Below are 26,781 nucleotides of genomic sequence, written 5' to 3'. Positions count from 1 at the left end.
AAGCGTTGCGTTGAATCGCCTCCCGCTGTTTATTTTCCGAATGTAAACATTGCACCTCTGCCAAAAACTCGTTTCCAATTTTCGGCCAGAATGGAGGGCAAAGACTACGATTTTGACGGTGAAACGTACTGTTACACGGACAAAGAGTCCGGTGTCCGATATCGGTGGAATCTGGCCGAGAACAAGTGGGACGTCGTGGCTGAGACTGCGGAGAGCACCGAGGGCAGCAGCAAAAGCGCGCCTGCCGGTCCGTCGCTGCCCAAAGGTGGGCCCGAAGGAGACCCGGCGGCCCAGCAGAACTACAGGTACGAGGACGGGGTTGCCATTTTCACTGACCCCAACGACGGCACCGAGTATGAATGGGACAAGGTCAAGAACGCCTGGATTCCAAGGGTATGATTCGCAATTTTAATTGATAAATAATCTAAATAAAATGTAATCATACCTGAAAGTTTTATCATGGATTACATATGAACTTTCACTTAATCTACTTTTTTACATTATGTTTATTTTTTAATTAAATATACATATAATATGGTTAAATGAATATTTAAATCAAAGCAAAATGTGTAAAAAATTACAATGTACAATTTTATTGATCTGTTAATAACAAATCAGTTGTATTTTTTAGGTTGATGAAGAATTCATCGCCCGTTACCAGCTCAACTATGGTTTTACAGAAGAGTCGAAAAGGTCACTAAGTGAGATTCGCCAGGCAGAAGCTGAAGCTGCAGCTAAGAAGGAAAAGGAATTACTTGAGTTGAAAGAGCTGAAGGCACAGAAGAGGGCTGCCCTGGCCAAAGTATGCCTAATTCACATCAAATGTTCTTAAACTGGGATAATTTTTGCTAAATTTCGTTTTTTTTTTATAACTGTTTTAGTAGTAGATAGTTTTATGAATTTATTTTAAGTTTTAAACCTAAATTAAGAAAAGGTGCCTGCAATATAATAACTTTTTAAATTGATTTGATACAATGGGCTTGTTAGAATTTTTTTTTTGATATGTATGCTAATCAATGCTGACTGCTGATCATTTTTTATAATTTTGAATTATTCACAAACAAATTTTTAAAATAATACTGTAAAAAATTAAATTGGAACTAATGAATTAAAATTTTTTAAATTATTATTATTGTTTTTGTCTCTTCTAAATTTTAATGTGAATTGCGATTTAATCTAATGGACACTTTGCTTTTAGGAAGAGCCAAAATGGTTCGATCAGGACCAGAAAAACAACACCAAAGTTTACGTGTCGGGTTTGCCGCATGACATCACTGAGCAGGAATTTGTCGACTTCATGCAAAAGTGTGGCATCATCACGAAGGACATCGAGACTGGAAAGCTGAGAATCAAACTCTACTCGGACAAGGAGGGAAACCTAAAGGGCGACGGGCTTTGCACCTACATTAAGGTAGGAGAAATTTATAATTTTCTTTATACTCTCTTTATTGCATTCTCCAATAATATATATTACAGTTACATTACATAAATTAAAGAGGCAATAAACTTATCGCGTAATTAATACAATCAAAATTGGTGCTCAAAGCACATTTGTGTTAATTATTATCAGAGGCTTAAAAGTAAACATAAATGTCAGACACGGATTTGAAAACTTGTAATTTCACATTAAATAATCCAAACTTGCAAGGGCATATAATTAATTACATTGTACAAAGCTAATACATACCCGTCTATGAGTTAATCTTTATTTTTCATCATTCGGAATTAATTAATAATTAATTTATCTTAAAAATTACGATGGCATTTGTCAGAAACTGGGAGTTGTAAGAAAATTGAAATTATTCAGGTCTCCTTTTTTTAGGTTTGTCGTAGAATACATGAGGCGTTTTTAATTTAATTTTTGCTATAATAGTGTGTTTGCGCTTCCTCAAGTTCAGATCTCGTTGTTGTCCTTGGGCGGCAGCTCCTTTTGCAGTGGCGCCTCGCAGATGAAGTGGAGCGCTTGGAAGCAGCTCTTGTGGGCCCAGCGGTATTGGCGGGTCGGGTCCATGAACACGCAGTGCCAGGTTCGGTCGTCGTTCGAGTTGCGTCTCGAAAAGCCTTGGTAGCCCATTCGCTTGCCAGACGAGCCCCAGATCCACTTGGACGTCTCCCAGTTGTATCTGCCCCCGATCCAGCGCTCAAGCCGAGCTAGAAAATTATTTTAATTGATTTATTTTTTACTTCAGGAGTTATTAACTAAAAAAACGCTTAGTTTAAAAATGTTCTGAACTCACCAAGTTCCTTTCTATTGATGTAGTCCCGCATGTTGCCATCTTCCCAAGCCGTTTCTAAGGACGCGAGGTGGCTTCCCATGTCTCGGCAGTAGTGATGAGCTTCCTGCCAAGCAAGAATCTGCTTGCTCAGCAAGTAGCAAGAATTTCCGAGACGGACAAAGTCAGGGGGGCACACATAGTTGGGCCTGCAAATTATAGAAAATATATTAAATTTTTAATTCGGATCAGGCCGGTTTCATTAAAACCATGTAAAAATCTCTTAAAAAGTTTTTTCCTTAGTTTATTTGTAAAATCTGCATTGACTATTTCCATTATTTAAAGTTTTACACAATTTATTTCAAACATTTTACTTTTTTTGTGTGTAATTACTTGACAATTTTATTTTGTGAACAATTTTTATACCTGGTCGTTTCATTCCTTCTCTCATCTCTGTCCAGCTCGTTGCTCCTGAGAAGTTTTTTGGCGTGTTGCCTCCTCCTGCCGCCGCGGTTCCTCCTCACCTCGTTCTGCTCTTGTCTCACTCGGCGCCTCTCGTTCCTCTCGGCACGCAAATTTTCCTGCTCAAGTCTGTGTCTGTTGTGCACAGGCGGCTGAGCCTCGTACGGCTGCGGGTTGCCCGTCTCCGTCCGCGGACGGTGCTCGCGGTGTCTCTTGCCCCTTTCGAGCTGCTGCAGAAGTCGCTGCTCCTTCTGCAGCCGCCGTTCGGCGCGTTCGGCCCTCAACTTTTCCTTGCGCCGTCTCCTGGCGCGCTCGATCTCGTTTCTTTGTCTGTCATCGTCCACTGCAATTTTCAAATGTGCAATTTAGTTTAAAAAGTTGAAAATTTATTATTAATTTTTACTTAATTAATACTTTTAAGAAATAATATTTTTTTAATTTCTATATTATCAAGTCTTATTAAATAGAGACACGAATTTCCAAAGAAGTTAACGCTGTTTTGTGGAGATTGATTTTTATTTTAAATTCCTTAAAATGGTTTTTCCACGCTAAAGATCTATTTAATAGCATTTCTATAATTCCTGATTTATATTTGACTGTTTTAAACTTATAAAATTTGCCAATTTCTTTATTGTTGTGTAGATTCTTTTATATTTATTAACTTATATCGTGATCAAATCGACTCGTAATGTTCCAAAATAATTTACTTAAGAGTGTTTTGTGGTAGATGCAAAGCGTTGAATATTTTTTGAGACACATGAGAATGATAAACGAAATCATTTTACCTCGGCTGGACTGCAAAAGACTATTAAATTTCAATATTGACAAGAAAAACAGCAGTGTCTGTGAATAATAATCAACTCGGAGTATCAAATTAGCCCTTATAAGGCTGGTTTTAATTTCCGCTGCGAGCGCCTCGGGCGCGTTTACTTTGCATTCGTTTAAACATAATAATTTCAGCATGGCGCAATTGGCCTCACAAAGAAAGACCGTTTCTAGAGTAATTGCCGGTGGCCGTGGATTAAACAATGAGACCGTTTTTGTCGCGTCACACGCGGCGACTTCCCGCTGCAGGCTCTGTATATGCAGATCGGGATCGCGGCCAATTTAGATTACATTTTATTTATGAGACTCGAGTTTTTTTTTGTTATTTATGAAGACAAAGTGTGTGGTCTCATTACGCATTCATGAAAAATGTGAGGGTCTCAAGCAAGTCCTGCGTCCGGGCTGTCAATGAACTCTCGAATTGAATTTTTCCTTTTTCTCTGATGTCACAAGTATCCGAGGTCAAAAAGGTTGGGCCGTATCTAAAAAGCATCTCAGTCAGATCCATGCATGAACCTTCGGAGTTAAAATTCGACCGGCCCTTCAGCAGGGAGGAGCAGTTTACTTGCTCATTAGCAGTGTCAAAAGATTCGAAAGTCGCCACCTGTTTTTTTTCCTATTCAAATTATTTGTTATTTCTCAATCGAAGCAGCATTCCGCTCTCGGTCCATCCGTGAATTTATTCAAATTCGAGAGAAGCATCTCCCGTCATATCTCGTTATTTAAAATTCAAAAGCAACCGGTTTACTTCATAGTGTATGTCACGCGTACATAAAAACGAAAGAAGTTTTTATCGCTCGACCCGCCCTTGCCGTTAAAATAAAATTTCGCGATAGCATCTGCGTTCGAAAATAGACGCGGGTACTTTACGGAATAAAAATAAATTCGGTTGATGGTTTACTTACACACTGGAGAGCAGTGAAATGAGCGATCGCCGACGCGGTCTATCATCACCCTGTCAGTGGCACAACGCGAACCAATTTGGCAAATTGCGATGCACGCGGCTGCCGAGCCAGTAAATCGCGTCGAATTAAATCATTCTGCGCCAAGTGCACTTGTTTAACCATCAATCACTCTCTGTCGAAAGCTGTATAATTTTTTTTCTATTGTACAGAAGACGGATGTAATTATAGAGTGATTAAATTTTTTGCACAACAACGATTATTATTATTATTTCCTGGTTTTTTTTCTTTCTCCGTGAAAAGAGTTGTATAATTTTTTATAGGTGCGGCTGAGAATTGCGCGTGATTTCAATTTGCAATGAGGTCGCTAGGTACTCGTTATACCCTCTTAAGTATGTGCCTCGGCGACGGTGCGATAATTGAATTGCAAATTGCACTTGCGGTCGCTTGATTAACCTGAGCTGCTGCCAAATAGGGTTGAAAAAAACGTCTGGCTGTCACTTGAGCGGAAAATCTTTTACTTTTGCTGAGAAATAATTGCAATAATTATATAGCAAAAACAACTATTAATCAATAAAAAATAATAATTTGCTTATTTTTCATTAGCTTAATCAATTAATTTATTTTAAAATTTACATGTTTATTCAAAACTATATTTCAAGTGTATTAATGGATTATTTGTTGGTGCTCAACACTTTTGCAACATTTCTTTTAAATTAAATCCGTCGGAAGAATTTTGTTTAAAATCGTACATTTTTTGAAAGAAATAGTTGGTCTGAGTTTCGATTCCTCTCAAGTCTTGTGTCAAAAACAGGTCCATTTATTATCTTAATCGTTGTGAGCAGCAGCCAAAGAAATACTTTTCGTTCCCTAGCCAAGGGTGCCATTAACATAGTTTCCGATTGTTTATTTTCCGATTGCATTTGTCAGCAACCTAAAGAATTATTTGCTTTTCTCTTTTTACTCTGGCGGGCTCTCCGAATTCCTGTTCCTAGAGCGTCGAGGGGATGAATAAATAAATCGTAGTGCAACAGAGTGAGTCCGTGACCTCGCGAGTTCACGTCGATTAAACCTCCTTTAAGTAATGGTGGCGGAGACTATTTTCTGGCTCTTTGGTCGGCCGGTCACGCCAGAGCTGCTGCCGATCCGATCGGAGCCCTCGATAAAATATTGTATGCGCGCCGGGCCGTGTCTTTCTTGTGCCTCGGGTAACAATCCGCGGACGCCTGGGAAACTCGATCCGTAATTGTTGTTATCATATTGGCGGCCGTGATTTTCGTCCGATACCATCAACGAGCCTATTGTTTTTAATTGATTGAACACCGCGTGCACCGTCTAGCTCTAGAGAGAATTCGGCTCTTGATTGGAGCTGATAGGCAAATCCTATTGTTCTTTGTTGGTGCCGGTTTTCACCAAGTATATTTCTTAGAATTGGTCAGAGTAAATTATTAGAATAAATTTCTAGCTGTTTATTTCTACTTTAAGTTAAACCATCGCAAGATTTATAATTATTTTTTAATTAATCCTTCATTTATTTTATTCTTATTTTAACTAAATTATATTCATTATTTTAATATTTATGTTTTTTAATTATTTAATTATATTTATATAAATTTCTTGCTACAATTTCCATAAAGTATGTAATGACGGTCTGGATTGAAGCTAATTTAATGTTATTTTACAATGAAAATAATAAATAAGACTTGATGTTCCAAATGCTTCAAAAATATAATTTTATGAAAATATGATTCAACTGCAACTTATGCGTTAGTTTTTATGAAATCGATTTCTTTTTAGATTTAGAAAAAAATTAAAAATAAATTCTAAATTCTAAGTTCATTAATAAAAACTTGTGCAACTTGCTTTCCACAATTTGATTTGTGGTTTTAAGTTTGCATTCGCCGAGACAAATAGCGCACCAAAAACCTGATATCCTCGTAAACAAGCTGCGAAATTGGCACATTAATCATGCCGTGGAGGTCCCACGCAGGTGGCTGAGGCGCTTTTGTCACACAAAGCGCTTCGTTATGCACATTTGCAGCCAACTTTATAAGGCGATGAAGGCATAAAGGGAAGAGCACAAAGCGAGCCTCTGTGTCTTCCAGCATGAAATGATTCGTGTAATTTATTAATCATCTCGAAGCGCGCACCCCGCATTTCATCTAGCCAAAATAATAACCGTTTGCGGTCAGATTTATTGCCGGCCGAAAAATTTATATTTATTGCCTAGGCGCGTCGTAAAATCTTTTCCATTTTGGTTGTACAACTGAAGCGAGGCATTCACACCACCGGCAGCGATTTGCAGCAAAAGATCCATCGCAGCGATTTGCAACACTCGGCAAAAAAGTCGAGTCTGAGCAGATTAATAATTCGAGTTTGCTCTCGGTGACCCACTTTGTCCGTTTTTACAACGGCCGCTTTAATTTCTTCTTTACGACTCGCCGAATGAGCCTTTTTTGCTTTTGTTTTGGACATAAATGTCTCTTTTGGACGGACCGAATTCCAATGGTGCAGTTTACTGCGGATCGCATTGACATAGCCCGAGAATAATAAAAGTTTAATGCGTGTTAAAGACTATCAATTTGGGAGGAACGCTCATTGATGGTTTCCTATACAAGTTTTACGCCTTGGGTAGATGTGGATTTGCAGCAAAAAGCAATAAATTTGATGATTTATGCTCCACAAAAGAGTTTCCTCAATTTTTAACATTTGGATTTTGATTTGGGATGTTTCTTTTTTTTTTAACTGTAGCTTAAAACATCAGAAATATACTATTTGAAAATGTAAATTGATTAGATTTTTTAAGAGGTGTTGTTTTTTACTCTCTTTTTTTACTTGTATTGTACTATGTTGCAAATGGGGCGCGTCGCAATGAGTAATTACATCATGGTGACGCCTCATACGTCAATAAAGATCAATAATAATAATAATTGCAGTGTATAAAGAATGTTTAAAATACACTGTTGCAAAGCCAACCTCGCCCTTATTTATTCTTCTGCATTACTAAATAAAAACAGTTCAATTAATATGCATAATTTTTAGTCGTCCAAGACACAACTTGGTCAATTAATCAGATGAATAAATTTATAATTGTGATTTGAATTTAACATAAAATTTTAAATTAAAATTTTCAAATTCCCAAAAAAATTTATAATTATTTTAGTAAAAAAATTAATACAACTTGTGCTCCACCCTGGGAGTATAATTGTAACCATTTCTTGAAAGAATGATCACATTTTAATTTTTAATTACAAAAGGAAAGAAACTTATTACCAAAATGAACCAAAACACTTTTTAATAAATATTTAATAAAAATTTGTGAAAAATATTTATTAAAATTTGATGTTATGGACAGGAAGCCTAACTTTGATCTGATTGTTAGATAAGTTGTTCCTAATTTTATTTTGCCCCCGAGGCTGAAATCAGGACTGGCCTGCTTTGTATTTCTTAGAAATCAGCATTTCATATCAAATTTATCAGATTGATAAATATTTACAATTTTATTCACTTTTATTGCACCCCTGTGAATATTTCTCGCGTATAATCTCAAATGAGATCACCATTTTGCTAACAGGCTGCGAAAGCCCACAGGCAACGCACGCGAGTGTACATAAAATTTTAGCACATGAAAAAAACAAACGCGTCTGCCTACTTGAGCCTATTGAAGAATTAGTGGCGTCGAGTTTTGCCAAAAGGGCGTAGGGCTGCCAGCGTAATGAAGACACTGGTTTATTGTTTCTCCATTTCCAGATAAAAAATAATTGGCGTTTTTCACGCGAATCAAATCGAAACGCGTGTTTTGATCAGACATATTCCTCACACCAACGCGCTGAATGCAAAGATAAATATCTCTGAATATCTCGTGTTTACACTGCATTCGACGGTGTGAATTATAATATTTACAAGATTCGCCTATTTTTTTCCTACGCGACGGAATAAAAAGTCGTTTTTTGAAATGTACAAAAGTCGTAAAACTCGTAAGCACGTGTTCTTTTTACTCGGACGTGACTTTTGACACTCGATATTTTCTCTCCAGTGTAATAAGTGTCGATTTCGCGGCTCTTTCTGCCATAGCGATTTCCTCCTCCTCCTCCTCCTATTTTAATGAAAGTCGATACACAGGATGGCAAATTGGCCGGAGACTATCAAGTGACCGCAAAGAGAGCCGACCGAGTGATTTGTCTTTCGCGCAGACGGGAGAAAAAACACGTGGCCCTCGCGCCTAATCCCCATCAAAGTACTTCTTCGTCCTTCAGCGGCTACTGGAATTATCTCGCTTAATTGTCGTGTCGAATCGTTTGCTTGGCAGCGGCGGTTTGAGTAGGAGTTGAATAAAAAGAGTAGAAATGAAATTATTGCAGCATTGTCTCGACTGCTACTTAAAAAAATTCAGCACTCGAAAGAATGAGCTGCAATTGAAATTTTTATTGTTTTACGAGCTGCCTCCATTTATGAGCACTTGCGGCGCGCGCTTCCAAGGCAAATGAGTCGTGTAATTGCTCCTCAGAGGCTGATTTCGCGTGTTTATTTTCAATTTAATATTCGAATTAAGAGCAATAAAAGTTGCGAATATTTATACCTAAATGGATCTCTTAAGTTTATCAACCGGAGCTTCAAAGAGACGGTTTGGAATTCTCTTTTAAAGAATTTTTCTTATTTATTTCAGCAGGACAAAAATTTAATTATAAAAGAATTTTCACAATCAAAAAAAATGTTAATTACTACATTTAATAACTAAAATAATTAAATAATGTTGTCTGTTTGTGAAAATTTAATTGTCTTATTCATAAATTTTGTATTTCTTTTTGTTTTACTAGATTTTTTTGGAATGCATAATATTTCACAAAGATTGACAAATGTCATGAGCTTCTAATTAAGTTTTAATCACGGCTTCTCAAAAAATTAATTAATCTTGATTGCACTTCAGGGGCTAAATGTTGAGAGCTTATTTCCAATTTAATTTTAAAATTAGGGGCAAAATAAAAATTTACATAAATTTAATTTTGTTGATCCCGACTTTCAAGTTTGGAATTCTCGTTCAAAGATATTTCTTTTACTGCAGAATAATATTTTAATTACAATATTGGAAATCTGACAAGAAACAAATAGAAATTTAAAAATTGCATTATGCAAGAAGAGGATTTAAATCAAAAATGATTTGTATAGCCGAATTTATATTCAAAACACCGTGAATTAACCCCCGATCGTGAAATTCTAATACAAAAATTAATTTATACAATTCAAAAATTTAATGGTTTTAAAAACGAATTTGATAAGTTTTTTTTTTTAATTTTATGCTACATTTTTCATTAAAAAAATTGTTATTTTTTTTCTTTTATTAATATTTCATTCCATTTTCTATAAATTAAGACTTGTTTTTTTGTTACATATATCAATTAATTTTGATTAATTTTGCATTTCTGGTTAATTTGAAAAAATTATAATTCTATTTTGCTCTGCCTTTGTCTGTTCAACATCCCTTTGCAGTTAAGCAGATCAAAGAGTTCTCTCGTCAAAGCACCAGTTCTCAACTCAAACTTGAGTTTACAAGTGAACGACACACGACTGGTCCGGACAGGAGTTTGATTTCAATTAAAATTCCTCGCTCGTCACTCTCGCACGACGACAAACATACGCCGCGGCCGCTGCAAACCCTTGCCTGGCTCACGACCGAGATAGACAGATTTTTATTAGCCCGTCTGCGCCAACATTGATTGTGGTAATGACTTTGGCGCTGCTCACAAAGCGTCGTGAATCACTCGCGCGGCCCGCCCGCCAAATTAATCTTGACCGCAGCCGCCGCCGCGCTTTTTGTCCGCCGGTCGCGCTCCCGTGATCATCTTTGACCCGGCGCGCTCAGCCCCTTCATTCTTCGCGACGTGCGAAATTGAATTGGAATTTTCGCAATAAATCTAGCAGTCGATACACGATTGGATTGGAGATTGGACGACAAGCAATTACAGTTTCTTCTTCAAATTCACATTGAAAATTTCATGACAAAAAATTTTCAATGTGAATTTCAGTAAAAAACTGTTTACTTATTCTTGATCGATAAAAAGGTTGAAATTTTTTTAATAATATTATTTTATTTAGCTTATTTGAGAAGGATTAAAATTTCATTAAACTTTTAAGTCCACAAACCAGGAAGAAAAGTTACGTTATTAAAGTTATTTAATTAAATAAAAATATTTATAATTTCAAGGAAATTTTTAACGGTTTTTTAATTTTTAATGTATTTTTCTACCAGATTTTTTATATTCAATTATTAATTTATATTTTTCTGATACGACTATGAAATTATAAATTATTTCTTTAAATTTAAATGAAATCAGCTGAGAACTTATTTTTAAATCACAATTTCTAATAAATTTGATTGTGCTGAAATTTCACAATTGTTATTTAAAATTTACAATTAAAATTGTTCTTGCAGATGAATTTGGTCACCACACATTTTATTGTTGATATGTATTCTTCTCAGTACTTCTCAGTCGAAAGAAAATTTTAAAAATTGAAAGAAAAATAAAATATTTTGAATATCTTGATCAATAATTCCATTTTATGCGTAACTTAGCCTCCTCTAATATCCTGTAAAATATATTTTGAATGAAAATTTCAGTAAAAAATTGTTTGAATTGCATATTAAAAGCAATAATCGAGGAATTCACTATCATCATGACGTGCTCTGGGTTATGGCTTGGGTTGACATTACGCCCTTTGGTGGATGTCGTCGGACTTGTACATGACACGCAAATGTGCCGATTACATTTCATTGCCACATCTCCCCTGTCAATTAAAATAACAGGGTCAAATAACTACTGTGCGAGCTATGAAAATTGATGATAAGAAAAATAAATAAAAATGCAAGCACTTTTCTCCTGTAAGATCGACCAAAAGTCCAACATCACGCCGCCGGCAATTTAATTGTAGTTTAAAATAAGAGGAAAAAGAGAAAGAACGAAAGTTGGCTGGCTTCAGTATGAAGACAATGCACCGTGTCAATTTAAAGGAGAACGAGCGAGAGAGTCTCGTGTTCTGCGAAACAATAGGACTAAATAATAGTAAACGCCCGCGTCGCTAGTCAAATATTTACCAACTCTTTTTGTCTGCGCGCATTTTTGCCCTGCAATAAGACAGAGGCCTTGGGGGGCTGCAAAAAGCAATAGAGACGAAAGAGTGCAGCCTAAATTTATGTCGACGCGTAAATCACGCGCGCTAAACAAATACATTTTATTGTGCGCCCAGCTCGATTGCCGCTCTAGGAGAGGAGATGATTCATTTTTGTTGTCGCGATAAAATATGTTTGTTATTATGCTCGTTTCGTTTTATTTCACTCTCCATAAAAGCTCCGAGTGATTGAGGACCGCGCCATCCACAAATCAGTCGGCGCGAATGTTTCTCGTTTTCGACGCTTTTTTTCTTGGATTCCTGACAGATGATCTAATTCGTTATCAGTCAGAGCAGTGAAATTTATTGGCCGTGTTGTATAATTAATATCATGCATGCTTTTTTTAAATCAAACTGTGATAACAAAATTCTTTCGGGTCAAGTTCATCCTCAACTTGAAGTATTTTGACAAATATATTTTTATCCCAATCATTTATTATTAACAATTGAAATTTTTCTCAACTCACTTTTATAGAGAAAAATTTAATTTTTTAATTTATTTTATGCTCACATTATTTATGGTTCATAGAAATAAAAATTTCTTCTGATGTGCCAGTCATGGACTTCCTGATAAAGATTATTTTCATACAATATACATGCGTCTCCTTATTATGTACTTATTTTTATTATTTAGTTTAGGTTTTGCAAAAACATGTAAAATGTTATCAGATTTAATAATATGTAATATTGGCATAAAAATATAAAAATAAAATTAAATGAATAAATAAATAAAAATGTATAGAAATAATTCAAAATTTAGTTTGTTTAATTTAAATGGATTTTATATATGTATAATTATTTTAAATTTATTGCCTTTGCATTGTGAACCCTGAAAATTTTTCTAAAAATTCTCTAAAATTGAGAAAGAGACTAAGAAATTTGAAACTCTAGAGCTCAAAGCCCTTTTTTATTTCTTAAAATCTGTTAACTTTTCCTTCATTGGAAACGGTTTTTCTTCTCTCTGAAGTCTTTGGGAACGTTTCAAGGAATTGGGCCAAATGCCGAAAGCTGCAAAGCTCGAGTCTTTGCAGACGCGACTCGAACGCTGCGAAATGAAAGTCGAAGAAGCTTTTTCTCAAAGGGCACGAATTGTTCGTCAATGAAACCGGTATTACATGCGCGTGAATGGCACTGCCGAGAAAGAAACAATGCCGGCATCAATTATCGCGCGACGATGATGCTATCGAACTTGAATTTATTCGACTTGCAAAAAGTGACACTCGGCGGAATAAAACGATCCGAGATTTATTCGGCTAATTCTGCAGGGCGATGCCGCGCCGGTAATTAACTTTAATTACACGGCACTTACCGAGCAGATGACGGGCGATCGAGTATTTTTTTCCGCAGCTGCTGCAGCACCGTCGTCATCACGGTCGAATAATTAAATTATGTTTGCAACAGTAATTATATGCCGTGTGTGCGAATTTTATTTGACGCGGCGGGCCGAGAGAAAAAGCCTGATCGTGAGTTATTGCACCCTGACTTGGCTCGCGAAAATATGTACCTGCGCGTAAATGGTGACGTGACCAAGGACAGAATTAATTTTTTTTATTTTCAATTCTGGGCGTTGCCGCTCGTCGAGTGAAAAGTGAAAAGAAACATCGGCTCGCACTTTTATTTATTTCCAAAGCCAAAAATAAAACTTCAGTTTTTGCAATATAAATGAATAAGGTTGAAAAGGAAATGCCAATTCGCGCTGAGTCATCAAATGCTTGCAAAGCTTTTAATCTGGCTCGTTACGTCCATAATTACATCTATAAATGCAAATAACACTGGAGTGTCACTTTTCCAAGTACAAGAATCATCTGCACACAATGTATAAAGTGAGCAATTAAAGGACAACTCTATAAAGTCGATCGTAACGCGATGATTAAATGCTAATAAACACGAGAGAGAGCGAAGATCGGCTTGCTCGAAATACCGAGAAAGCATTTTGTGAATGTCAACCCTGATTAATGTGCAATAAAGTGTCTCGCGCGGCAGGAGCAACATTCTCGAAGCGGTCGAGTTGCCAGGCAGGGTAGCACGCTCAATTAAAAGAAGAAGTGCATAGAAATTAATGAATGCTGGCTGCGGTTCGCCAAGGTGCACCGACGACAAAGTTCAAAATAACTTTGCCGGCGCAGCGGTGAAAATAAACCTGCCGTTCAAACATTTGATGTGGGTTTCAAATCTCGTTTCATCTCATTATTCAAAATCAGTTTTCCATGCTTAATAACTGTTCTTTATGCAATCAATCATTTTGATTTAATTCATTCATTTAAATGTGAAAGTTCACATTTATTTAAATTATGCCTGGCGTCTACTGAGAGCTTTTTTTAAATTTTATTATTAACATCAAATTTTCTGGTTTTTAAAAAAAGGACTAATGTTCTTTAAAACCGGTAGCTTATTTAAGCATCAACTTGAAAGTAACTTTTTAGGGTCAGCTGTCAAGAGTCTTGAGTACAGGCCAATTTCAATTTAAGTCGGTTATGTTATGAAACTGCTCTAAAAATTAAAACTTTATGCCTTTAAAACTTCATCGTACTTTTTCTTTGATAATTCTGAACAAGAGAAATTCCAGCGCTAAATAAAATTCTCATATAAATCGTTCATAAAAATTTAAAAATTTTCTTACTCAATTTCATTAAAAGAAACAAAAAATTAAAAGACACCAAACCGAAATAAGTTATATTTTAATAAAAAACTCTCGAATTGATCATGACGCTGGAAAGAGAGAGAAAAGACGTACCGTCGGCGAGACAAAGCTGGATGACGACGAGCAGGACAAAGCCCAAAAGGAGCACCCTCTTGGTCTGCATTATTCTGTTTCGGCGAATCAGCGATTACAATTGGGCGAGAATTTAGCAAAGGGCGCACTTGAGCATGCACACGGCTTCGGCTCGGCAAAACTACTTTTCGAGTCCACGAGCTCCGCTTTTCGACTGACGAGGCGCGCTGCGAGCCCGCGCGCGCTCTCAGTCAGATACATACTCCTCTCATTCTCACTCCGAAGTGGGGGATCTGCTTTTAAATGCGCCAAAGTGAATTGCTCACCGACCTGCCCTCGCATATAAAAATTATGCTGCACCTTGCGCACTTTGGAACTCGCAGTGCAAATTCGCCCGAGAGAAACGTCAGCTCCTTTCCAAGTGGGTGTTAGTTAAGGTTTATTAGCTAAGCCGCGCTTTATTTTTGTTCTCAGCAAATTAGATTCTGGGCACGAAGCAAAACATTGAGATTGTTCCTCTTTATTTTCTGTTGGTTTTCTATTTGCAGCTGAAAGTTATATCGAACGACCAGTTTGCTTTCTACATCAAACAGCTTAGCCAGAATATGCAACCTGCTTCACATATCATCATGGTTTGATGAAAGTTTATTTTAGTTTGGAATTTTGAGGTAGAATTTCACGATCGCGGGTTAAAATTACATAAATTTAAAATCATATGATGTAGAAAATAGCAAAACGGACAAAGTTTGTATAAAGAATTATAATTTATGTTTCATAATTTTGAGTTATGGGTTCTTATTTAATTTCATGTTACCTAAAACCAATTCTCTATTATTGTTCGTCATATTTTTACTAAAACTTTTTCCCTTTTTTTATTCTGAACAATATCTTCCTTGAAATTAGTTGAAAATTAAATTTATTTGCATACCGCAAGACAATCTCTGCCTGCAACAAGATACACATCATCCAGATGTTCCAATATTATAAATGAAAATTACAAAAATTTCAGAATAAAAAAAATTTAACTTGAAATATTTTAAAAGGATTCTTAATTAAATTTTTTATGGTGATTTGAATTTTAAATCGGCTTTTCGTCGATGGGTTTTGTGAGTTGTTTATTGTTTAAGGAAAAAACAATATCCTGCTCTACATGTTTCGGCTCCAGCCATAATTCAAGAGCTGTGGAATTCTTTTGACAAGATTTAGTACAACAAAAATCAATGTAGTAAAAATATTTTTGTTTCAAATTAACTATTTTTGTGAAAATTTATTTCAAGTTACATTTATTTACACCAAACTATTTTCTATTTTTAACACAAATTTGACAATTGAATTCTAATTTTTTTTTTAAGGAATGAATTTGTATATAATAATTTTGGTCAGCATATTGAAACGTGTGTTTGTGAACGTACCTTTCTCGGCGTTGGTTGAGAGAAGACCAAATTATTATTAATAATTTTGGTTTTGTTTTATTCTAGTACCAAAAAATTAAATTATGTACGAAAGTTTTCTTTACACATCAAAATTAATATTAAAATCCTCCTAAATTCATTGAACTGTTCCCTAATTTTAATTATAGCTATAAATTCTATTTAAGCGGCATTTATTTCAGCAATTTGAATAGTTTTGTTTATCAACAATCCGATTTATAAATGCGTCGCTAATTGCCACTGAGAGCGCCCATCGCCGCGTTTGCATGCGGGGTCTTAAATTCTGGACGCCCCAAATAGTCTGGGCCGCCCCGTTTCTTTTGTTCAGTGTTATCTGGACGGTGCCGTCAATTGGAATGCATTTGCATTCTTTGCGTGCCGCGGCATCACCCCTTTTTAATTCATTACATAAGGCTGACTCACGAGAGCGAGTGACGCAAAGATATGTTTATTAACATAATCCCGCTCTTCTTGCCGCGCTCGACGAACGCCATTAATTGTCCGTGCGTCCTCTGCAGCGCCGGTTCTCGCCTTGGCTGCTTCCACACCCCTATATTCTTCTCCTTTCCATCTCCTTATTTCCAGCGGTGAAGTCATTCAATTAAATATGCATCATCCTTCGTAAACGCAATTAAAATTTAACAGCCACCGCGGCTGAAATAAACAAGGGTTTTAATTTGAATTTATCTCAAACTGCCGCCCCTTAAGCGGCAGATTGGGTGTCGTTGAATCTTGAGTGGGTCGTAAAACGAGCTGGAATCTTCTTGTTTTGGCCACGCGCCAAACTTATTATAAATATTAAACACAATTTTTTAATATATTTAAAATAATAATTTTAATATTTGCCATTTTATTTTAATAGTAAGATTTTTATTGAAAATATTATTATTTTTGTTTATTTGTTCAAATTGTAACATCACATTGTTTACATTCAATTGTTGATAAAACAATTTATTTGGAAAAAAAATTGTTGGACAAAACGGCACCACCACTAGCAAGAATGTTGCTAAAACTTACAAGATAAAAAAAGACCCCATTTGTTGCTGCGAGCCTTCATACTTGTTTTCTTTCTTTCTTTCTTTATTAATTATTCTTTTTTTTCTAAGACAAATTCTTTTCGGCCTTTGCCATTGTAGAAGGATTTGTTTTTTTTCTATATTTTTGAATCATCATTTTCGCTTTAATAAGTCTTCATGATGATCAAAGAATACTGAAAATGAAAACCTTAAGAAATGATATTTTGATTAGTTTTTGAGGTTGAGGAAGATCAGATTTTGACAAACTTTGAGTTTTACAAGGTATTTAGGTGCTATTTGTGTTTTTTCTTTTAATCAATCTAAATCTTATCATTTTTTTTTTTTTATTACAATTGACTTAATATTTTTTTTTTATAACTTAATTTGGAAGTCAAAACTCACTACTTTATTAATATTTATTCTTCTCGCCTTCTCGGTCAATAAATAAATTTTAAATTGGGAAAAAGAGAAGAAAGGTTCATTTCTTAAAATATGTATAACTTCAATTGAAAAATTTTATCACACTTTATTGTATCGTTCAATCATTTTTAGACGCACCAGAAAAAAATTAAGTTTGCTGATTTTTTATGCATTAAATGCAATTCGTCCGTTCAATATTCAGCGGCTTTCATTTTAATCATCAACGTGATTTCTTGCGACTTTGCTAAATTAATAAAAATTAGATTTGACCGTCGGTGAAACTTAATTACAGGTTCAGCGCTCACGTAATGCCCTGTTTTCCCCTCAACGCACCGGTTATTAAAATTATTAACAAAATAGCTCTAATGGCAATCAATTATTTGTGGAATGCCGTTCTTCTCTCTCTCCTCAGATCAAGGCTGTGCTGCGCCGATGACAATGAAAATAAACAACAACACGGCTCTGAATATCGGCACGTTTTCCAAAGTAATTAAATTTCAGCCTGACTGAGGACAACAATCGCAATCTTGATTTATGAGCCTCGTTACATGCATTGCCACTCGTTACCTGCACTTGTGCTCGTCATTTTTACACAATTGTTTCCATTTCACGCAGCGACCCACATCGGAGGTGTTAAAAGGCTTTTCGGTTATCTGTCGACGCTTGGCCGGCCGCCGGCAATTAAAATTGCACTCTTCGCGCAGACCCCAAGTTGAATGAGATTATTTTTGGAGCCGAGAGTTTCGAGTGCATCAGCAGCCCCAGAAGAAGAAGCTTTCCAAGTCCGAAAAATATGTATATGCTTTTATCGCCGGCATCTTTTCCCTTTTAAAAATATAACGGAGCCACTGCTCATTTTGGTGAAAGATTTGTCTCCTTTCAGTCTTGGCGTGTCGCTTTATTCAAGGGAATTATTTATTTATACAATATAATGCGCTTTGATAGGATCAAATTTGACGCAGGCCCACACATAGCGAGAGCGGAATCACGGATAGAAACGCTTTGGGAATGAAACTAGTGCAGGTAAACATTGGTTTATTGCATTCGTGCAAGTGGAGCTCATCTCTAATTGCCAAGGAATAGAAGAAAATAGTTGACGTTTTTTTAAAAATATATAAAATGGTAAATCCTAATTTTATTAGTGCTTGAATATGATAATATATAATTTAATTCAGTGATGATAAAATTAATAGTTAATGGTTTATTATTTATTGTTATCTTTTTTTTAAATAGTTATAATTTTATTTTCTTACACCATCTACAAAATGTTATTCTTTTATCTTCGTTTGATTTGGCTTTTAAATTTTTAAATAACCGTTCAACTATTGAAATGGGTGAAAATATTTCAGTAAAATTGATGTAAATTATGATTTATATGAAACCATTTTATAACAAAATATTTAAATTAACATCAGTATTTAATTCAATTATTTTTTTTTTATAAAAATATTAAATTAAATTAAATTTTTTAAACTCTATTATCTTAAAATATTTACCATTTAAAGTCATTTCTTCATTTCAAAACGATTTCAAAATTTAAAAAGCAAAGAAAATAATAAACATATTGAGAAAAATGGCCTCTTGCTTTTGATTAATGTTGAAAAAATTACAAAATACTTGAATCCCTTCTCACCATTGATGTGATCAAATCCAACAAATTTTGATTGATTTATGGAAGAACTTTTGATGATGTTGCCTTAATTTTGCAATTCCGCTCTCTTGGGAGCGTATTGTGCAATGCTGTGCGAGACAAAGCTCAACCTTAATATGTGTATTTGGCGTGGCCACTGGGAAAATACCGGGAGCAGCGAATTTAAATAAAAATCTCAGATGAAAAGGCAATGAGCGCCGATAAATAAGCACGTTTTCGTAGGAGTGATTCCTATTGTGAATCAAATCCAAAAATCTCGAAACAAAATGAAAGTCCGGCCGAACATCAACATCTGGCCAGAGAGTGAGTGCATAACGTCTGTTTTATTGCAAGATTTATTTGCAGCGAGTGAATGAAAAAGCGAAGCACTCTCGTATAATGTCTCGTTAGCGTATGCACGTACTGAAGTTGCCAGATTTAGGCCAGGATAAAGTAAAACGCAGCGAGAGCCAAAGTGCTGAGGCGTTCTTTTCATTTACATTCCGCGGAATCCGCGTCCGAGGCGTGTGAGTCAACTTCTCAAATTCAAACCCCGGTTGCGTCATGCGGAGGAAAAAGCTATCGAGTGAAAACATCGAGCTTCCGTTTTTACTTCAATTTCAGGCGCAGCTGTTCAAATTAGGCTCATATTTTATTATTCGTGAAACAATTGCAGCGCATGTTGTACGCAAACGCGTTTAATAATATAGAATTATTAACGGAATATGTTTTTAAAAATCAGAAAGATGTAGTTTGAACATAATCGCAATATTGTTTTTTTTTTTTTTGCTTTTTTTTTAAAAACCAATTTTTTCACGATCCTACCTCTTGAGCAAGACAAAATTGAAAGACAACTTAAAAAAATGCGAAATCTTTAATTTAGATTATTTGTAAACAATTGAAACCAGGCTCCTTTTTTGCTAGGAAAAATGAAATAATTAAAAGATAAAACAGACTTTCAAACCTAGGGTTTCTCGTGTCTAACTAAAACTAAGATCGAGCAGTTATAAAGAATTGAAAATAAAAATTGTAATTTCTTCATTAAAAAGAAAAGATTGCAGCAAGTATTCAAGAAACTGATTCAGTCAACAGCTTCATACTGTGATTTGCCACAGAATTCCAGGTCAAAAATGAAAAAACCGGAAGATTTTTTTCTTTTTTTTTTTCATTTTTATCTTATTTTGGTCTCATTAAAGTTTTCTTGAAATCAACTTCAAATGTGAGTTTTCAATTTAACAAGATTCATGTTTTTTTAATACATTCATTAGTTTAATTGTAAGATTTTATTTTATATGTTTGAAGCGATTTAGATGACCATGGAAGTGAAGATTTTGGGCTTTTTCCTAGTAAATATGGTTCTTTTTGTTATTACAGTGTTTTTTTTTTTAATTATTATTATTGTTGAATATTTGTCCCAATTGTTATATCACATTATCCATATTCAATTGTTGAAAAGCAAATTATTTGGAAAAGGAATTTGTGGACAAAACGGCACCACCACTAGCAAGAAGTTTGCTAAAACTTTCAAGATCAAAAAAACCCTCAATTATTTTAATTTTTTATATAATTTTAGTCTGTCGCATAAATTTCTTGCAGAGCAGTTTTCTGTATAAAAATGTCAACAAGGTTAAAGCCCGCTTTGTTCACCTCTTTGAACGTCTTGCTCACTCAAATGTAATATTTTTTAATTTAGCATTATTTTCTGTGCGTGTCTGAAATTCCGGCATAATTCATTTGACACGCTCCTTATCGAAGTCGTAGGAAGCATTTCAAGTGCAAAGATTCGCTCCACAAGTCGATAATTAAAAATTAAGAATGACGGCGTAATTGCCGAGCGTAGGTGGCTCGCCTTGCTCTCCACCTTTGCGCGTTCATTCAGAGGACGGACACCCACGCAATCTCCCGCGGCGATCAACTCAGATCTATCCTCTCAGCATCCAAACAAAACCACACCTTCTCCAAAAGACGCGTTCCGTCGTGATCGGTTCACCCGTAAAAAAAAAATTTCAACATCGCCCGCGGACCAATCGCCACCGAGCGCGATTTTTTTCCGCCAAGTCACTCCAGATCAGAGGATGAAACACTCGAGATCTCGCCGCGATGTTTGTTTACGTGTTTTCGTTCGGGTGACGAGATGTTTTAATTTGCGTGTGGCGAGGAAAAAGGGTTTTGCGGTGCTGCGGTCTCTGAGGTGACGCACTATCGATGATCTCGGTTGATTCACTTATGAATAATTTGCGTTCTTGTGGCCATTTAATGAGACTCTGAACCTGATAATTTGTGGAAAGGCTTTGTTTTGTTTATTCCGGTTTATTCTTGAAAAGAAATATTGTTCACATTATAAATACAGAATACACACATAATTTTTTTGTCGACTATCCTACTAAATTAATTGTTTTTCTTATTAAATAATAGATTTGCTTTTTTATTTTTTTTTTTCGGATTTGTAACCAAATTTATACATTACACTGTAATTTTTTTTTTAATTTATTCAATTAAATTTAATTAAATTGAATTTAATGTAAAGTCTGTTTTTCCTTGGTGAGTTTTTATTATTTTAGTTAGTCCATATTGGTCTGGTTGATATTTTCATAACACGATGTTGTCTTTCCTAAGAAATCTGAAATCAGGCAAATTTGATTTAAATTCAATTCACCATAAATTAATTGTCGATTGTGATATTTTTGTAAAAATTGGCATATTCATAAAAGAATTATGTTTTTGATCAATTTAATTTTTAATAACACGCGTAACAATCAAGTTAAATTATGCATCTTCAATTAACCACGTTTTTTCTCACATTTTTTTATTCAAATAATTATTTTTAACATTTATAGAGGAATTAGAAACTTAATTTGCAACTAGTCCTCAAATTAAGCATGCAGTTATGCTTTAAAATGGTGTAAATTCCATGGGGACAAGCAAAGAAATTTTTTTAAATATGACTGTCAAATAAACTGTTGGATTATTCAAAAATAATAATTAAAAAAAAAATCCTTATATAAATATTAGCTTTTGGCTTTAGAAAATTTGGGGGGGGGGGGGAAGAAAATATTGGAAGAGAAAAAAAAACTTTCTTGTCCTTGTGATATTTTTGTCTATAAAATATATATCAGATATATAATATATAATCAATGTTTAATGAGAACAAAGCCCGTTTTGCTTCACATCCTTGAGCAAATTAATAAATTAAATATTTGTAATCGCTTTTTTTTTCAATTTTTTTCTCACAGAAAATTTATTATTTCTATAAATAGTAATAATTTTTACTGAAAAGAAAAACCGAATAAAAATAAATTTTTTAAATTAAAAAAAAAATTTATAAAAATGTTTTTCGCTTGAAATTATGAATGAATTTGCTCTAAGAAGGAAAACCTTGCACTATTTACAATAATTAGACTCAAATCCCGTCTCTCTTTCAACAGTCATTTTGCTCGCGCCATAAACAAATGTAAATATTTTTGCTGGCGCGGGAGGAGAGCGGTGAAGAATTTTGCAAACACTTTTGCGGTACAAATGCAAACTGGCCCGCTTATCTCACGCCCGAGCACAAAAGCACTCTTTGTATCAAACACGAGCAGAGCACACAACACATGAGCTTGGCAGGCAAATGCGCGGCACTTCGCGGCTGAATTATTCCGGCCAATTAAAGCGCGAGCACGTTTTGCCTCCAAGTCACAGAGAAAGGCTCACAAATTTAAATTTAAAAAAAAAGATCAGATTTTATCGCGCTGGTCATGTTCAAAGAGAAATTTTTCAAATCGGCAGGGCAATAATTTGTTTTTGCTCTTCGTGCCCACCAGACTGTGAAAATTCATCTTGTTCTCCTTCCGAAGCGTGTTTTCATATTTTCCACTTAAGAAAGACGACCACGCTCGAGTATTTTTTTTTTCACAACAACCTTATTTTGCTCTTGCCGTCGGTCACGCATGGCACGCTAATTGATCAGCGAACAATTTGCAGCCGCAAACTGGAAATTGACATCGTACATAATTATTCTGCTGCCCACCGTCGGCTTTTTATCTAGGGACTTTTATAGTTTTCGCTCACTTGTCAAGAAATTTCAGATTGCCGCCAGATAAGAGCCCTCTTGACAGACCGGCTCTTTGACAATTGCAATGATAATTTTTTAACGCTGGCAGTGTTTTCGTAATATTCAGTGACGATAGCTTATTACATAACTCGTTTTTCGGTTCCAACATAAATTATGATATTAATAATTTTTCGTCGTTTTTAAGTAAAAATTTTTTGTAGTAGAATTTCGAGATCAAGGGTTGATTCGTGGTGATGTTAATTTTCCTCGAATTTATGAGTTGGTTATTGTTTAAGAAAAAACAATATCCTGCACTACATGTTTCGGCTGCGGGCTGCAGCCATAATTCTTGAGCTGTGAAATTATTTTGACAAAAATTAGTAGAGAATTAATTTTATAAAAAGTGTTTTACATGAAATAATAATTTTTTTTTATAAAAATACCTTTTCAGTTGCAATTTTTTCGCCAAAAGTAATTGTCTAATAATTATACTTATTTTTACAAATTTAATATTTTTCATAATTTTGGTCAGAATACAGCTGGATATTGTTTTCCTTTAACAGTAAACAACTCAATTAACCATTGAGGAAAAGCCAACTTTAAATTCAAATCACCATGAAGTATAAATTAGTTTACCACAAGCTCAATTTGAAATAAATCATGAAAATATTTCAAAATTAAATATTACAATATAATTTAAAAAAAGGGAGAAACTAAAGCTATCGGAAATTTAATTTACAGCATTAAAAAAACAATCAGAAACTTTAAAAGCATGTAAATTAATTTTTTTTAAATATCTGCTTGAAAGAGTGCTAAATTAACTTCTGACCTGACGCTCTCTGCATTCCTTTTTGACTTAATAATTTTTTAATATAATTTTTTTTTTTTAATCTTGAAAGAAACCTTAAACAGCAGCAAAAAAATATTTGACGTCTATGAACAATTTGAAATTACAAACTTTCCCAGTAAAATATAATATTATTTCTGATGCCCAAAAATTCACGATTTCAATTCAGAATATAAATCTGTAACTCTCACAGAAATTCATGGATTTTGAAGCGTGAAACATTCTTTTGTAATTCTACTCTTTCTTCCTGGGTCCCGTGTCTTGTAGTCGATAAATTACTTGTTGAAAGCGTGTTTATTGCCTCTTTAACAAAGTACATTAATTCTCCGCATCCAAGTTTATTTCCTTGCTCGTGTATTCAAAACAGCAGGTGAAAGAAAGTTTGTTCTCTCATTTCAGGTAGAGTCTGTTGACCTCGCTTGCAAACTGCTCGATGGCTCCGACTTGCGGGGTCACAAGGTCCAGGTGGAACCGGCAAAGTTCCAGTTAAAGGGCGCGTTTAACCCCGAACTCAAGCCCAAGAAGAGGAAGAAGAAGGAAAAGGAAAGGATGAAGAAGATGCAGGACAAGTAATTTATTTTTTTTTCAAGGGCCGACTGTGAATAATTTTTTGCCATTTCAGATTACTGGCGTGGCGACCTGACAAATTGCGCGGAGAGCGAGAGCGAAACGAGAGGGTCGTGGTCTTGAAAAACTTGTTCGAGCCGAGCATTTTCGATAAGGAAGTGGCGCTGATCCTGGAGTACCAGGAGGATCTCAGAGAGGAGTGCAAAAAGTGCGGCGACGTGCGAAAAGTCATTATTTACGATGTGAGCAGAGTTTACTCAGCGATCCCCTCTAAGTAATGAACACTTTTATTATATCTCTTGTATTTTATTTTGCAGAGGAATCCCGACGGTGTGGCGCAAATTTTCTTCAAAGACGCCGAAGAGGCCGACCAGTGTGTGCAGCTTTTAAACAACCGTTGGTTTGGCCAGAGGAAAATAACCGCTGAAACGTGGGACGGAAAAACAGTTTACAAGTAATTTCAAATATTAATTATGCAAAAAAAATTAAAAGCTTTTAAATACTAAAATAAATGTATATATATTTACTAACCAGTTTGAATATTTTTAGGGTGGGAGAAACTGATGCTGAGGTTCAGCAGCGACTTCAGAATTGGGACAAATTTTTGGAATCCTCTGAAGGTGAGAGGACAAGTGAGACTAAAGCTAGTGAAGAGAAACCAGTCGTCCAGACGCAACCAAACACTCAGGAGAGCAAAGTCACCATTGAAAGTGATGCTGAGAGTGATGCAGACACCGAGGGAGAAGAAGAAGAAGAAGCTTAATTTAAGTTTTTTATTAGTTTTTATTATACTACTTTAATTTCTCCTCGTAAAATTTTGTGACTACCTTATTTTTGAGTATAATTCGTATCACATGCAAATATTGCTCTCGTAACTCCCTTACTTAAGTGACTAAAGCCTTACATTCTCAATCATGCTTAACACGTTTAAAATTTTCTTCGTAAATCATTGCCTTTTCTTTAGCCCTTTGCAACCAATCAGGGTTTGCATTTTGAGCAACTTTGAGCCCCATTCGAGTCAAGTGATTGAAAAATTCTTTTGCTCCTGGCAAATAAATTACTATCGTAAGCATGATCTTTGAAATGCAGTACAAAATTTTGTGACGCCATGAGATTACTGCCCACAAATTATTCATCGGTGCATTTAATACAAACATCAAGTACAACAGGAGACTTTCGAAAGTTACTGATGGCATGTACAGTCCTGTGCCCCGTCCCATGCACCTCGACATGTGCTCCCAGCTTGCGTCGCCATTTCGCAAATTCGGCAAAATACAACTTCTTCTCAAGGCGAGACCCCTTTCTCGAAATTTTTGCAGACCGTCAATGCACCAGTTGTACTTGTCCTCGATGCCAATCATGTACCCCAGCACGGCCCACAAGTGAACCAGAGCCTCCAAATCGGCCTCAGTGTGTGATCCAATGCCCAATTTCTCTGGATACATTACAGCCATTCCAATAAACCTGAAGTAATTGTTTAAAAATATTGACTGGTTTTTGTAATTTTTAAACTCACGCAAATTGGGTGATTCCAGAGTGCCACTGGTTAAGGGGCAAAGTGCCGACACTGTGCGCTTGTTTGTCCAATCCTTTCATTTGATCCAAATCTTTTTTCAGAAAAGGAGCGATTCTGGCCATCGGTCTTTCAATTTTTGTCCGTTCAGCAAACTCTTTCGCCTGCGCGTTTTTCAGCCTGTCGATTACGTGCCGATGCATTTGTCTTACCGAGGCCAAGTTTTTTCCAGCTTTGGAAGTTGGATCGAAAATGTCGCTCTCGTACCACGAGACGACTCTGCTTGCAGTTGAAACGTATCGGTTGAAGGCAGAAAAGACGCAAGAAGAATTCCCAGTGAAAATCAGAGGGTCGAGACTGTCTTTGAAGGAGAACAGGAAAATCAGGGACAGGATGTCGCAATATGCAAGGGCGTAGAAGTGTTCTTTGGCAAAGTTTTGGCCTCGGGTCAAGAGCAACGGGTCGAGCCAAGGTGGAGGCTTGGGGAAGTCTTTTTCAGGATAAGTTTGTGTGTTGATGCCCTCGTAGAGTGGCTGCAGACATTTCGGGAGACTGACAGTCATCTTCCTTCTCTAATGTTGCCTAAAGATTAAGAATTTTTTAATTATAAAATTTATTTAAAGAAAAAATAATCTGTACCGAATGAGAAGGAAACGCTGAAAGTGAAGCCTTGCTGCACTGCACTGCTGTTGAATAATGATTTGTTTTGCTTTTAGATAGTGTGGGAAAATGTTCCTATCTTATCACTCGAGAGGCAGCGTGAAGAGCACTAAATGATCATCGCAGAGATGAAATTGCGCAAGGTCATTCATATTTGATAAAGCGAGCGGAGACTTCGTTCAGAGAACGTCGGGTAAAAAGATTCCTGAGGCAAATTGTCTCTAAGAGTTCAATTGTTAATTGTGATAAAAGTATTTGTGGCGCATGAAATTAAAGGAGCAACAAATTCAATTTAGTTGATATGCTACTTGCTTTAAAATGGAAGAATTTGCTCGTCTCATGATAGGCTGACTTCAGCTAAAGTGGGCGCAAAAGATGTGTTTTGG

The 26,781-nt window shown here is 35.6% G+C and overlaps 3 protein-coding genes across 3 annotated transcripts; 1 reads left to right on the top strand and 2 right to left on the bottom strand.

Annotated features, from left to right (window-relative positions):
* Nucleotides 1–10: 10 nt before the first annotated feature.
* On the top strand, nt 11–25,829 carry LOC132195466 (HIV Tat-specific factor 1 homolog). Its single transcript, XM_059617482.1, has 7 exons — nt 11–393; nt 632–802; nt 1,199–1,411; nt 24,055–24,224; nt 24,278–24,464; nt 24,540–24,676; nt 24,772–25,829. The coding sequence occupies exons 1-7, from the start codon at nt 91–93 to the stop codon at nt 24,983–24,985; spliced, it is 1,395 nt and encodes a 464-aa protein (XP_059473465.1). The 5' UTR covers nt 11–90; the 3' UTR covers nt 24,986–25,829.
* LOC132195469 (C-type lectin domain family 7 member A-like) lies at nt 1,429–14,544 on the bottom strand. Its single transcript, XM_059617487.1, has 4 exons — nt 14,301–14,544; nt 2,640–3,018; nt 2,238–2,422; nt 1,429–2,151 (listed from the first exon to the last, which is right to left on the bottom strand). The coding sequence occupies exons 1-4, from the start codon at nt 14,368–14,370 to the stop codon at nt 1,895–1,897; spliced, it is 891 nt and encodes a 296-aa protein (XP_059473470.1). The 5' UTR covers nt 14,371–14,544; the 3' UTR covers nt 1,429–1,894.
* LOC132195467 (uncharacterized) lies at nt 24,973–26,781 on the bottom strand. The gene is made up of 3 exons (XM_059617484.1): nt 26,375–26,781; nt 25,739–26,317; nt 24,973–25,686 (listed from the first exon to the last, which is right to left on the bottom strand). The coding sequence occupies exons 2-3, from the start codon at nt 26,296–26,298 to the stop codon at nt 25,131–25,133; spliced, it is 1,116 nt and encodes a 371-aa protein (XP_059473467.1). The 5' UTR covers nt 26,299–26,317; nt 26,375–26,781; the 3' UTR covers nt 24,973–25,130.

Source organism: Neocloeon triangulifer, unplaced genomic scaffold, assembly GCF_031216515.1.
Source record: "Neocloeon triangulifer isolate White Clay Creek 2 clone unplaced genomic scaffold, ASM3121651v1 ptg000009l, whole genome shotgun sequence".
NCBI classification, from domain to species: Eukaryota; Metazoa; Arthropoda; class Insecta; order Ephemeroptera; family Baetidae; genus Neocloeon; species Neocloeon triangulifer.
This window is presented reverse-complemented; position numbering and strand designations above follow the sequence as displayed.

Coding starts and splice junctions, on each gene's coding strand:
- LOC132195466 (XM_059617482.1), top strand. CDS start 91: ATGGAGGGCAAAGACTACGATTTTGACGGTGAAACGTACTGTTACACG. Junction 394..631: donor AGAACGCCTGGATTCCAAGG/GTATGATTCGCA, acceptor TGTATTTTTTAG/GTTGATGAAGAATTCATCGC. Junction 24,677..24,771: donor GACGGAAAAACAGTTTACAA/GTAATTTCAAAT, acceptor GAATATTTTTAG/GGTGGGAGAAACTGATGCTG.
- LOC132195469 (XM_059617487.1), bottom strand. CDS start 14,370: ATGCAGACCAAGAGGGTGCTCCTTTTGGGCTTTGTCCTGCTCGTCGTC. Junction 3,019..14,300: donor CCAGCTTTGTCTCGCCGACG/GTACGTCTTTTC, acceptor TGAAAATTGCAG/TGGACGATGACAGACAAAGA. Junction 2,423..2,639: donor AGAAGGAATGAAACGACCAG/GTATAAAAATTG, acceptor TATAATTTGCAG/GCCCAACTATGTGTGCCCCC.
- LOC132195467 (XM_059617484.1), bottom strand. CDS start 26,298: ATGACTGTCAGTCTCCCGAAATGTCTGCAGCCACTCTACGAGGGCATC. Junction 25,687..25,738: donor TCTGGAATCACCCAATTTGC/GTGAGTTTAAAA, acceptor CAATTACTTCAG/GTTTATTGGAATGGCTGTAA.